Source organism: Amblyomma mixtum, chromosome 4, assembly GCF_055824585.1.
Source record: "Amblyomma mixtum isolate Tamu chromosome 4, ASM5582458v1, whole genome shotgun sequence".
In the NCBI taxonomy this organism is placed as follows: Eukaryota; Metazoa; Arthropoda; class Arachnida; order Ixodida; family Ixodidae; genus Amblyomma; species Amblyomma mixtum.
The window spans coordinates 112,637,380-112,651,310 of NC_143015.1; the positions used below are offsets into that span (position 1 = coordinate 112,637,380).

General features: G+C 51.2%; 2 protein-coding genes across 4 annotated transcripts in view; one reads left to right on the forward strand and one right to left on the reverse strand.

Moving 5' to 3' along the window:
• Positions 1 to 13,931, reverse strand: part of LOC149347907 (uncharacterized) — a 33,248-nt gene that overhangs the window by 12,732 nt on the left and 6,585 nt on the right. The window contains exons 3-4 of one of the 3 annotated variants that reach the window (XM_089587735.1): positions 6,292 to 6,482; positions 612 to 695 (exon numbers count right to left, since the gene is read on the reverse strand). In XM_089587735.1, coding sequence (XP_089443861.1) covers positions 612 to 695; positions 6,292 to 6,482 — 275 coding nt within the window. Of the gene's footprint in view, positions 1 to 611; positions 699 to 6,291; positions 6,483 to 13,931 lie in introns of all 3 variants that reach the window. The other 2 variants (XM_089587734.1, XM_089587736.1) reach the window with 2 other exon arrangements.
• Positions 7,283 to 12,647, forward strand: LOC149347908 (uncharacterized). The gene is made up of 2 exons (XM_089586046.1): positions 7,283 to 7,976; positions 12,595 to 12,647. The coding sequence occupies exons 1-2, from the start codon at positions 7,283 to 7,285 to the stop codon at positions 12,645 to 12,647; spliced, it is 747 nt and encodes a 248-aa protein (XP_089442172.1).

Below are 13,931 nucleotides of genomic sequence, written 5' to 3' on the forward strand. Positions count from 1 at the left end.
TACAGCGGTGAGGAGAATGACATTTTCGAAAGTCTTAAAAGTGAAGAGACCAGTAGTTACTGCTGCCTGCAAGCCTCTCAATAAGCCAGGAAGCTGAGAAAACCAGTTGAAAATGATGTTTTCATCATTACTCAACCAGAATGACTAGGTTAGCGGGCCAGTGAAGATGCCAAAATGCAGGGTTTTTCCCGCAACCTTTTCGCGTAGCTGCCATACATTAAAAATGGAGATATGATTTGACTTCATCCCGCTAGATAGCACGTCTTAGGTGTATTCTGTGGTTCTACACCTCTGATACTGCTATGCCGAAATAAGCGCTTTTCTCCCTAAAAAATAAAATGTTTAAATTGCTGACTTACCGTGTGAAAAATCGAGTATATGCTGGGGGTGGGTTATTGAAATCGCGTCTCACGCCTACTCTCCAGCTGGAAAAACAATAGAAAGTGGCAGCAGTTCTTTTTTTTTCCAAGCGACACCGATTTCTTCTCCCGCTGGCGGTTGTGACCCCGCATATATATGAGTAGCCCCAAGGAGACTCAGAGAGAGTCCAAAGTATTTGCAACAATGGCGTTGCACCATTCCTAGGAAGTGCATCGAAGACAGATACCAAACTTCCTTGGCTGCCGGAGCTTAAGTCTGGGAAGTCTTCATCCCGACTCCGACGAGCCTCCACATCGAAAGCACCGAGAGCTAGCCTGCTGAGAGAAAATTCTATGTTAAAGCGCACCGGTATCGCACTATAAAATACACGAGCCTCTAGAATACTGCCTCTGTCGAAATTCGACCGCCGTGGCGGGGATCGAACTCGCGTCTTTCTGGTCAGCAGCCAAGATCCACAACCACTGAGCCACCTCAGCGGTCTTGTGTAAGTTAACCATAATTTAATCGACAAAATGCAACAACAGTAGCGGTTCCCCCCGCATCATTAATTCGTTACTGAATGGGACCATTAAATGGCATTGTAGTGAAGGCTACATTGTCCACGAACTTGCGATTTCGTTGTGGTTGTGTTGCGAGGAGGCACAGAGAGCGACCTTGAGCCGTCGCCTAGCAACCGCCGCAGCTGGCGGACGCCGCGCGCTCGCCGCGCCATCTGGCATGACGTCACACCGCGCGCCTCAGCGGGAAGCCGCCGCCTCCACCGTTTGGCATGACGTCACACCGCTTGCCTCGTCGTTGCGCCCGCCTCCGCTCGCTTCGCCGGTTGTGTTGCAAGACTGCCTTCGCTAGGTATGTCCTGGCATAGCCGGGCTAAGCCACTGAGCTAAGCCACGAACGATAGATATTCCATCCCTCGTCACTGCTCCGCTAAAAAAAATAAAAATCTCTGCCTTTCCCGTAACCGAGAGTAGAGTAAGCATGAAATGTTTACGGGCATAACACGAAGCGTACGCGGACACGACGAGACGCAGGCCTGACAAGAATGTATATGCAGCGCGTACGAAACTGACAAGTGCGTAGAGGCGAAAGCGTTTTCCGCACCACTTTGCCTTATAGGAGGTATTCACTGAGGCCGCGCTACCAGACGGCGCGAGCGTCGTCGCGGCAGGCGCGCCATGTTTGCGGTCGTTTCAGGCCAGCTCGCGCAGTGTCACGGTGCGCCGTGAGGTACCCGGCCTGAACTGTTAATGATCCGTAACATATTTGTACGTTGTCGAATACGTCAGCGACCACTTATCTTTGTGGAGCGCGTATTGTGCATGAAGTTTGCAGCAGAATTCTTCTGCGCCGTGATATAACCGAGCTGCCTCAACTCGGCAGCAAAACTGGCTGGCTGCGCTGCACGCAAGAACGTACACGACTTGCAGCTTTTAATATCAGTTGATAACTGTCAGCTAGTCATGCAGGGCACATCGTGGATAAACAGCACGATTAATTACCGAAATTCCAGAACTGCCACCGCAGAAATTGATAATTCAAGCGCCTAGCTCTAGTCCGCGAACTGCTGACGCTTCTCAGACGTACGGTCTTTCAGCAGAAAGGCAAAGCGTCATAGCTGCCTTATTTACCGGACAGAACGGCCAAACAAATACTGCCATGCGCTCGCTGCACGAACGGCAGACACAGCGAGAATGTTTTGCAGTTTTGATTGTAGCTACGTAGCGCTGCTTCGTATGCACAAGACCGTTTTCGCAGCAACGCAGTGTGCAGCCGTTCCGCTAGATTCAGTTGTAACACGTCACTTTCAGCAGGTAGAGATGACAAGTTAAGCTACAGCTAAGTGAACAGACCCTTCGAATTACTCACCTCTTCAAAAACGGCACTTCGGCCGTCGGCACCGCGGACGTCGGCACCCACAACACGACTCTTGGACTCACCTGCTTGTCAAGTAATTGCACCCTCTCATAGGTTTATATCCTTTAATTCCTTGGCCTGCCAGCAAACTTAAGCCGTGCACAAGGTGGGCCTCGATACCGGTGAATTCAACGCGCGGCAGCAGTCTTGTATACGTCGCACACCATGCCGGTGCCTCCGCATTCCTACGGGGGGTCGACCTTTTCACAAAGTAGAACATTCTGAGCGTGCCCGCTCTTTTCTGCTTCGCACACTTCACGGAATATTCACTCAGTCACGCGGCGGCACGGGTCGGACCGAAATTACGTGCGGCGAGACGCGAAATACACTCACATTTAACCCATCACCAGCTATTCAAACGCTGCCGCTGGCTGCGGCGGCCGCGCGCGCGACCATGTTTCTCTATGGCGCGACCACCAACATGGCGAATGCCGCGCCGGCCGCTAGCGCCCCTTGCGGATGACGTCATGTGAATACCTCCTATATGACACTGGTGACGTCACCACTGGATTACGTCACACATAATTGATGACGAAGTAATGACAACTTACTAATTAGTGACTAATTACTGATTATTGACTAAACACTAACTGCTAATCAATTGCGCTTAAGCTTCGCCTTTAGGTGTGGACGCAACAGCGTGTTGTAGCGCTGCCAGGCAGTCCAAGTAACGCCACACGCGTTCGGCGCGATGCCTTGCATTTTGAGCCCGAAGCTTTTTGAGGAAATTACGCAGTAATTCGCTACCATCTCGGTGGACACCCGAAACGCACCGTACAGGAAAGGAGGAACGCCACCACCCGTTCGGCAGGATGTCTTGCCCTTTGAACCCAAAGCTTTGTGAGGAAAGGAAATGGCGCAGTAATTCTGTGTCATCTCGGTGCTCCTGGCCACCAGGGTCTACGAGGCAATGAGGCCGCTGATGCGGCCGCCCGAGTGCTCACACACCGGGCTCCTCATCCTAGCTCTCCTGGCTCAGAAGCTCATAAACCGCTTCTGCGGTTCCGCGAAATCCTAATTCATTATTGCGACAGCAACCGTCTCTACCCAGTACCTGCCAAGAGGCTGAGTAAGGCGGAGGAGCGAACTCTGCGGCGCCTGCAGACAGGAACTCTTGTCTGTCCTGCCATAGCAAAACACTTCGATCCGAACACAGATGGGCGCTGCCCGCACTGTGGAGAGATCTGCGATATCTTTCACATGGTGTGGACATGTACTCAGAATCCTCACCTTCCCCTTTCCCCCACCCCCACCCCCACCCGAGAGGCATGGAAGACTGCCCTCCTCAACTGCTCCACACTGGAGTCTCAAAGGGCTCTAGTAAAGCGGGCGCGAGACGGGGCCTCGTCGTGCGGTGTCCCGGACTAAGGATACCGACCATGTAGCAGGGTTTTTTGACCCTCAAACTCTCTTTGCATATTAAAGTTTTTCACCACCACCACCGAACCGCACTGTAAAGGAAGGGAGGAACGCCACCACCAGTTCGGCGCAATACCATGCCGTTTGAACGCAACGCTCTTCGAACTACGATGTGCTTCACAGCGCACAGTGTACACCGCCGGCGTAATTTCTTTGTGAATGTCACAACCTTTAAGATCAACCAAAGGTAGAGATAAATTTTTCGTCGCGGAGATTGATAAGGAGCCCTTCCCGGAGGATGACTGCCCATGTGAATACAGTCAACATGCGCTCACGTGACGAAGTGCCATCACGTGACTTTGTGCCAACCCAGGTTGGCACAAAATGTACAGGTCTCAGAGTTTGCTGCAGGTTTTACTTTAGGTTTTAGGCGTCGTCGAAAAGACAGCCAGCAGGGCGGCGACCGCTTTCGCAGAGTTCAGCGCATTACGGAGCAGAATTCGGATTTCATCAATGCGTTTAGAGGTTATGTTTTCGCCCGCTCTTAGACGCGAATGTTTTTATTGCGAAAGCAATACTACTTGCACTTTGCAGGGTGACCACCATCGTGCCGCGGCGGTGACCATCATTGACCTTCATTTGACCTTGATTGCATTAGTTGGATTAGATTGGATTAAATTAGATTGGATTGGACTGGACTGGGTTGGATTAGATTACATTACATTAGATTAGAGTACATTACATTGGATTGGATTTGAGTGGATTGGATTGGATTGAATGGGATTGGATTGCATAACCGATGCATCACCACAAGTCTAACCACAAGCACCACCACCAGCTACACTACCAGCTGTACCATGGCGTAGGTACGGATATTGCTTTCGCAATTACCGGGCTTAACCAAGCTCAGCCACAGCGAATTTTCCGTTGGTCCGTGCACACCTGAGAAATCGCGAGAAAATAAAACAGCCCAAGTTAGCGTTTGCATTGGTGGTGCCAGCTAGTACTGTCTCTAACCACTTTTCTCTCTGCGCAAGGCTTCTAATGATGATTGCAGTTAGTCATCATGTAAACAGTGCATTACAAGAAAACAGGACGAACAGGAGTGCTTATTGCGTCCTCCCTTACAGTGCACTGTTGACATGATATAAACCACCAACTTTCCCTACGTTATATGGTATCGAACTGATATTTTCCACTTGCCAATCTACTTGGCATTCAGCGGATATTGTACATTTCATTGTAAAGCGTCAGTTACATTTTATCACCTAGGCGTCCTACAATAAATCTTTAGGAGCAAATTAAACAAACTCTTCGCAAAGCGCAGTAGATGTTTTGCGCATATTTCGCTTCAGATTGGACTAAAGTGTTCAGGTTTCGTTGTTGAAGCAGTGATCACCACTTACCTACAGGAATGGCGCTTCTGCGGATGTTAAAGATCCTATCAAAGCTGCTTCCGCCCACTTCATAACGGTTTACTTCTCTCGAATGTGTCTTTGCATGTAAAAAATATATTCGCAGTGACGAGTTAAGTGATTTACGCATTACTGACTACATGACGACAGCCGAAAAACGCGGATGAGAAACAGCGAATAACTCAATTTTTAGTAGGCGTTCGTATTTTTTTGCACGCACCCCTTAGTTGTTTTACCTGGCTTGCATGGTGGAGTGAAACACAAAGCGAGTCACACAAAACCTAAATATAGTGCTGTGTGGCATCATTAAGGAAAAAAAATTGCGGGCAGTTCAGCATTGCTAAGCACGAAATACGTGCGAAAGCACGGTGCGCCACCCAATTTCGGGGTGGAACAACGAAGTTTTCAAAATATTTGGGTGGGCCACCCAAATCTTGGTGGTGTCCCAGTTCTGTTACTTATGTGGGTTCACTCAATTTCGAAACGTTTGGGGGTGGGCCACCCAAGTTTCGGGGGTGGACCAATTCCATTTTGAGACTAGGTCAAACCTGTATTCCAACTGGACACACCCAGGTTCACCGGCAGTCAGGTTCAGCCAAGCTGATTCCAAAGGCAAATTTCGGGTGTCCTAACCATATCTGAGACATGCCTCATGTGCCATGCCGCGTGCTGGCATCCTTAGCCTGCAGGGCCATCCGCAAAAGTGAGTTTTACTTGGGCCATTGCCATACACAGCCATTCCCTTACTGAGTCTGGCTGAGGCACCATTTTCTTCGCATCATACGTCTTTGAAACGGCCTTTTTTTTTCTATGCGGGCATACATCGGCAATTGCCTGTTTTGTTAGGCTTTGAACCACCGGATTAGTGCTTCCGGACTAAAATTTACACCTCCTGAGTTCTTTAACTGACACAGCGCAGCACGTGGGCGCCTTTCGAAGTTTCGCCTGCCTTAAACGCAGCCTCCGCGGCCAACATAGAACGCGTGCACTTTAGCTCGGCAGTCAACCTTCTCGAGCAGCGGCCGAGAAATCGGAAGCGAAGAACATGATATACAGTGCCCTCTCTAGTATGGAGTGCACCCAGACCCTCAAGACTGCCTGGAACACTCGGTACAAGAGGAAGCTTTTTGCTTCAACAATAGCTACTACGCCATCAAGTGCACAGCCCAGTCACGGGTGCAAGTTATCGGGTAGCAGACCTCCTACTCTTTCTCCTCCTCACCTGGGCCCCAATCCACTCCTCCGCCCCAGCGTGCTGCAGACACGGGAGGGCGGGTCGGGACGTGCGTCGGCGTCGCGGCCCACACCCACGTGACGAAGGCACTGTCGGAGCTCGTTCTGCTGCTCCCGGACACCCTTCATTACCTTCTGCAGCGAGCAGTGCATGAGCCTGACGGGAGACCGAGCAGCTGCCTGCAATGTCACAAAGAATAGCCGTCAGCAGCGGTAATGACGACAGATGCAACACTATTCCCTAAGCTGCCACAGCCGGGGTCCCCTGTTTACACCTTATTAACAAAATTGCAGTAGAACCCACTTTTGCACGGCGCTTCCGAATGCTATCTGTTACTCTGAATACTTTACTGACTTTCCTCTCCCACATGGTGCCAATGCTACTTTTTTCCTAGTTGTAGATCCAACTCCGAGTGGTTTGCGCAAGAGAGACCATTCCATGGACCAATTCAGAGATGTTCTTTTCGAACTTGAAACATCTATAGATGGCCCTATTGTGATACATTCCAGCGGCTAAACAGACAGGGACGAAGGTAGTGCGTACGTACAAGTGCTTATTTCAGTACCACCGACGGACGTCTGATGCCCACTGTCGGAGCAGACGACAACTAATACAGGACTTGTCCGCTCCGACAGGGGGCGTCTGGCGTCCGTGGGTGACTTCATTACTGCACATACAGCCACCGCTGCGCACGACTAGCGGAACAACCATATTAAAATTATTAAAATTGTTTATTAGATATTGTCACGTGCTGCGCATGGGCTCTGAGGAACAAAGAAGACGTGCGGCGGCTGGAAGAAGAAGAGAAAGTCCAGTATCCTGCCGCCGGCGCACCAGGCTCTTCTCGACCTGCCTTGTAAATAGTATTTGTAAATAGAACCTGTAACAGTGTGGTGCAGGTGCTGGGTCGATCACCACGGACCCCTCTCGCAACTGCTGCAGCCGAAGAATCGCCGGATTGCCACCGTTGCCCGTGCAAATGCCCAAGGAAGCCGACGCACGTCCGACCGGCGCAGCAACGGCCGCTTGGCAGCACTACCGTGAGCCGCGGACGTTTTCCGGGAAGGCTGGCGAAGACGTGGATGATTGGCTCACCAATTACAAGCGGGTGAGCAAATACAACGGCTGGGATGCCACTCTTCAGCTGGCCAATGTCGTCTTCTTTCTCGATGGCACCGCGCTAACTTGGTTCGAAAACCATGAGGCATCAATAACGAGTTGGGACCGCTTCATGGACGAGCTCCGCAGCTGCTTCGGGGATACCGTTGCCAAACGAAAATGCGCTGAGCAGTCTTTGCTTCAGAGAGCGCAAGTGCCTGGAGAGACCTGCACGACTTACATAGAAGAGGTCTTGAAGCTGTGCAAAGTCGTTAATCCCAGTATGTCCGACGAAGATCGCGTTGGTCATCTCCTCAAGGGCATCGCAGAGGACGTCTACAGCTTTCTTATTAGTAAAGAAAATTTAGACTCGCCCACAGATATCATCAAGCACTGCCGCACCTTTGAAGCTCTAAAACTGCGTCGAATTACTCCCAAGTTCGGTCGCCTGCCTAACGTCACCACCGTCGCCAGCGTGGATTTCCACGAGCCTGTGAATGCGGCGACTCTCCCTGACGTCATTCGTCAAATCGTGCGTGACGAGCTCTCCCGGCATCAAGATGTTGCGCGCCGCAGTGAGGTCCCGTATGAGAGCTGTTCTGTGCAGGCGGCTCCCGCCTACAGCTCCACCCCTTGGAGTTCGTCTGGCCAGGCCCCTACCAGTGCTCCTCGCATTGATTACAGCGACGCTCCCCGGATCACCCGCCCCGGCCCCAGGGCGCCAGCTCGTCCGCAACGCCACCTGCGGCAGCCGGAGTACGATGGTCGTTTCGACACTGGCTACGAGGAGTGTTATCCCGAGTGCCCCCCCGACCCACCACTTTGTTACCGCTGTGGTATGGTCGGTCACATCTCTAGATTCTGCCGTCGCCGGGGCCAGTATTCCCGCTCCCAGCGCCAATGGTCATACCCTCGCCCCAGTTTCAATGCGCCTGTTCATGACCGTGTCTTCACATCGTCTCAGCGCCCATCCAGTTACGCGCCACCACGGAACGACTCCCCTGCCTCTGACCGAAGTCTGACTCCACCTCCGCACCGCTCTCGCCGCTCGCCTTCTCCCCAACGTCGTTCCCCACCGTCCCCGGGAAACTAGCGTGTGCGGCCGATGGAGGTGCGGTCGCCGGATCATCGATAGTGCCAATTCCTCTGCCCATTGTTATGTTAAGGAACCGCCTTGAAGTTTTAGTGGACGGTATTTGCGTCATGGCCTTAGTGGACACTGGTGCCACGGTGTCAGTGATGAGTTCAACTTTCAAGAACCGCCTGGGTCGTAAAATAATGTTCGCTTGGGATCGTGCTGTTATATTCCGGGGTGTAGGGGGAGAATCATTGGTTCCGATTGGTATTTGTTTTGTGAATGTAGTGATCGCTGGCCACATGTTCCGAACTGAATTCACGGTGCTCCCTCGTTCTACGCATGACATCATCCTCGGTATTGACTTTTTGCACCAGTGCGGCGCTACTCTCGTCTTCCGCAGTGGTGGCATATCGTTAAGTCCTGGCCTTCGGTCAGCTCTCATAGAAGACTCGCCAGTGGTTGCCCAAGTGTTTTCTGTCTCTGAAGATACCGTCGTTCCAGCAATGTTTGCCATATTCGTTCCCGTTGTGTCCTCGAGCACGATTTCTGATGCCTTCGATGCTGTGGTGGAACCTTGTTCCCTTAACTGTGCAAAGAAAAGTGTGCTAGTACCCCGCAGCGTCGTCCATGTGACCAAGGGCCATGCCACTCTTTGGACTGTCAATCACTCCAACGAACCTGCAGTATTGCCATGTGGTTTAAAACTTGCTGGCTTTGAACGTTTTTCTGTACCAGTTGCCGCGATCACTGACAACGTGTCTCGTCCAACTAGACGCCGCGATCTGAGCGACTCTCAATTCCTAGCCATGGTCAACAAATCCCTACCCACTAGCGACCGCCAGGTACTAGTGGCCGTTCTTATGAAGCATGCTGACGTGTTTGACTTTGGTCGCGACCAACCACCGCCGATTCCAGCTTCCCGTACCCATCACATGATCAATACTGGATCTGCACAGCCGATTCGACAGAAGCCATACCGCGTCTCGCCTTCCGAACGTCAGATAATCGATGAACAAGTCCGTGACATGTTGCACCGCGGCATCATTCAGGAATCCTCAAGCCCGTGGGCTGCTCCAGTGATCCTTGTCAAAAAGAAAGATGGCACTTGGCGATTTTGTGTCGACTACCGCCGGCTTAACACTGTCACAAAGAAGGATGTTTACCCGCTCCCGCGCGTTGATGATGCCATTGACTGCCTCCACTCAGCCTCCTACTTTTCCTCGGTGGATCTACGGTCCGGGTACTGGCAGATCCCGATGCACCCGCAAGACAAAGAGAAGACAGCATTCGTGACACCTGACGGGTTGTATGAATTTAATGTTATGCCTTTCGGCCTTTGCAACGCTCCTGCCACTTTTGAACGATTTATGGATACGCTTTTACGTGGCCTGAAGTGGCAAGTTTGCATGTGTTGTCTGGACGATGTTGTTATTTTTGGTAGGACCTTCGCCGAACATAACAGCCGCTTAGCCATTGTCCTAGACTGCATAGAGAGAGCGGGCCTCGTGCTGAACTCGAAGAAGTGTCGCTTCGGTGAACGCCAAATTACTGTGCTTGGTCATCTCGTTGACAAGGATGGCGTCAGACCCGACCCGCAGAAGGTTGAAGCTGTAAGCAGTGTCAAAGAACCCAAATCAGTGAAAGAGCTCAGGAGTTTCGTAGGACTTTGCTCATATTTTCGGCGTTTCGTTCCCAAGTTTTCTGATTTAGCCTACCCGCTTACAAGTCTCCTGCAGAAAGACACCCCTTTCCACTGGACTCCCGAATGCGACTCCGCGTTTCGGCAGCTCAAGTTTCTCCTCACCTCGCGGCCAATATTACGTCATTTCTGCCCGACAGCACCGACTGAACTCCACACTGACGCCAGCGGCATCGGCGTGGGTGCTGTGCTTATCCAACGCCATGAGGGCAATCAACACGTTGTCGCTTATGCAAGTCGCACCCTCAGCAAGTCGGAACGCAATTACACTGTAACAGAGCAAGAGTGTCTCGCCGTTGTTTTCGGCGTACAACGGTTTCGTTCGTACCTTTATGGACGTGCTTTTACAGTCGTCACAGACCACCATTCTCTGTGCTGGCTGGTCAATCTACGCGACCCCTGCGGTCGGTTGGCCCGCTGGGCGTTACGCCTCCAAGAGTTTTAACTTCAAAGTGTCTTACAAAAGTGGCCGCCAACACGCCGACGCAGATTGCCTCTCGCGGCTGCCGCTCACGGTTACTACTTCCGATGATGAAAACTTCGACGACTATCTCGCTGCCGTTTCCCAAGAGTTTCCAGATCTTGGCACTTTCCAGACGGAACAACGCAAGGATCAGCACTTGGCGCCGCTTTTTGCCGAAGCCCGTGACCCGACATCCGCAAGCCCTTTCTGCATTCGCGACGGTTTACTCTACAGAACGAATTACTCGCCTGGAGGTGCGCGCTTTCTCCTCGTCGTTCCGGCTACTCTGTACTCCTCTGTTCTGCAGGCAATGCACGATGACGTCACGGCTGGGCACTTGGGGTTTGCCAGGACCCTTAACCGCATCAAAGAACGTTTTTACTGGCCAAAAATGCGTCATATGGTTCAGCGCTACGTGGCCACCTGCGTGCAGTGTCAGCGGTTCAAGCTTCCCACGACTTCTTCGCCTGGACGCCTGCATCCTGTGCCACCTCCAAGCACGCCATATGAACAAGTTGGACTCGATCTGCTCGGCCCGTTTCCCCGCTCGTCCAACGGTAACCGCTGGATTATAGTGTGCGTGGATCACCTCACCCGTTACTGTGAGACCGCCGCCCTACCTTGCGCCACCGCTGCTGAGGTCTCGCTCTTCCTTCTTCGTGCTGTCATCCTCCGGCATGGACCTCCTCGAGTTATCAGTGACCGCGGTCGCCAGTTTTACGGCAGACGTTGTGGAAGAGCTCCTGCGTCTTAGTTCATGCCATTTTCGCCACTCGACGCCGTACCACCCCCAGACTAATGGACTGGTTGAACGTACCAATCGGACACTCACGACCATGCTGGCCATGTATGTCGATTCCCGCCATCAGAACTGGGACGACGTGCTTCCCTTCATTACATACGCCTATAACACGTCGAGGCATGAAATAACTGGTTACAGCCCATTCTTCCTCCTTTATGCCCGTCCGCCTCGAAGCTCCCTCGACAGCATCTTACCTTTCTCTCTCGACACCGAGCCTTCTATTGCCAACACTCTATGTCGCGCTGAAGAAGCCCGTCGGATTGCCCGGATACGCACCTTGGCATCACAGCATCGCTCTAAGCAGCGTTATGACCGCCGGCGCAAGGATGTCTCCTACCTGCCCGGTGACGTTGTATGGTTGTGGACGCCCCTACGCAAGCGTGGTTTATCAGAAAAGCTGCTATCCCACTACACAGGCCCGTTCATCGTTGTTGCTCGCCTCAATGACCTCAACTATGTCATCTCTCCCCAATCAACGCAAGGACGCCGCTCAAGGACAACCCAGGTCGTGCATGTCGCACGGCTGAAGCCATTCCACTCTCGGGATCCCGATTGATTCACTGGCCCAGAGGGCTTCGTCTGCGAACGGGGAAATGTCACGTGCTGCGCATGGGCTCTGAGGAACAAAGAAGACGTTCGGCGGCTGGAAGAAGAAGAGAAAGTCCAGTATCCTGCCGCCGGCGCACCAGGCTCTTCTCGACCTGCCTTGTAAATAGTATTTGTAAATAGAACCTGTAACAATATGTTAAGTCTACGGTGAAACACCCAGTGCGTTAGGTAAGTAGAGAACGCTTCTTTAACTGGCCACAAAGAACACAGAAGTAACAATGAGTCTCATCACACATATAGAGAGGACAATCACTAAACCAACAATCTGTACATAAACAGAGCAATCACCACGCGTTCTCTTCCGCCCCTTCCAAACGGTAGTTTATGTGGGGAAGCTGGTCGTCTACTGAGCAGGAGCACCCGGGTTCGAAACCGAACGCGGCGGCCGCGTTTCGATGGAGGCGAAGCGCCACAGACGCCCGTCTCCTGTGCGATGTCAGTGCGTATGTCAATGCGCATTACAGCAGTGCCTCCTTTATAAGTGCCTGCAGGGTGAGGGACCAAGTGGCCTCCTGCCTTCTCCCCCAAACCGGGTAATGCAGCGCCGCCCCGCGCCTACGACGCCGAACTACCCTCCAACGAACAGTACTTGTAGAAATTTGCGCTTTTCTTTTCAGCGAAAATATTTTCACAAGTAACGGAGAAACGTCAGCATTAATAAATTTATGAATAATACTACAAAATAAAAAAATTCAGGGGGCACTTTGGCTCTCTAAAGTGCTGCAAGGCGAAAGCGTTTCCTGGCGCACTGTTTGTTTTTTTATGTTTCATATTTTTTTTTGTTTTTATTGCTCCTTTCCTTATTTTTATTTTTCTTTATTCTCTTATTTTTATTTTTGATTTTTCCTTTTCTTGACTTTATTCCTTTTATTTTACTTATGAAACCCAGGCATTCACTAGATGCGCCGTTATTCATGCTCGAACCTTCAGCCTTCGTGGCGTAGTGGTAGCGTCTCTGCTTCAAATGCCGAAGGCCCTGGTTCGATTCCCACCCTCGGCGCAGGTTCTTTTTAAGCAGTGACGCCGAAAGGCGGAAAAATCTGCCGACAGCGTCTGTTGACACGGCTGCCGACAGGGTCTGCTAACGACAGTACGAGGCATTAAATAGACTTTCGCCTTAAAACGTGCGTGATGGTCTCTCCGACTACTGGCCTCCCACTGGAATGGTGGAGACAAATTCAGGGGGCACTTTGGCTCTCCAAAGTGCTGCAAGGCGAAAGCGTTTCTTGGCCACTGTTTGTTTCTATTTACTTTTTATTTTTCATAGTTTGTTTTGATTTATTTTTTGCTTCTTTTCTTAATTTTTATTGTTTCCTAATTTTTATTTTCACATCTTATTTTTATTTTGTTTTTGTTTCTGTTTATTTTCTTATTTTAATTTTTTATTTTCCTTTTTTTGACTTTACTCCTTTCATTTCATTTATGAAGCCCATGCATTCACTAGATGCGCCTTCATTCATGCTGGAACCTTGAGCGTTTTAAGCAGTGCCGCCGAAAGGTGGCCGAATCTGCCGACGCGTCTGTCGACACTCCTGCCGACGCGTCTGCTAACGACATTGAATAGGTTGGGGCAACCGAAAAGGAAATAAAAATAATAGGCCCCTGCCTGCACCGTTTACACACAACAGGCTTAACCCAATTGAAAAATAAAAGAGGAGGCCCGTAGGCAAGTTGTAATTTGACCACCCGTGGGTGGAAAACGACAGTATGAGGCATTAAAGGCTTTCACCTTAATATTCGTCCAATGGCCCTGAGAGCAGCATAGTACATGCGTTCCACGAGTCGGCGTCGCCGGCTTCCCGGCGGAACGCTACGGACGGTTCCGCGGTTATTTCATAGCAGATGTGTTTACGTTCTTCCGCACAAGTAGTATTATGAA

Coding starts and splice junctions, on each gene's coding strand:
- LOC149347908 (XM_089586046.1), top strand. CDS start 7,283: ATGCCCAAGGAAGCCGACGCACGTCCGACCGGCGCAGCAACGGCCGCT. Junction 7,977..12,594: donor TCAAGATGTTGCGCGCCGCA/GTGAGGTCCCGT, acceptor CGGGTAATGCAG/CGCCGCCCCGCGCCTACGAC.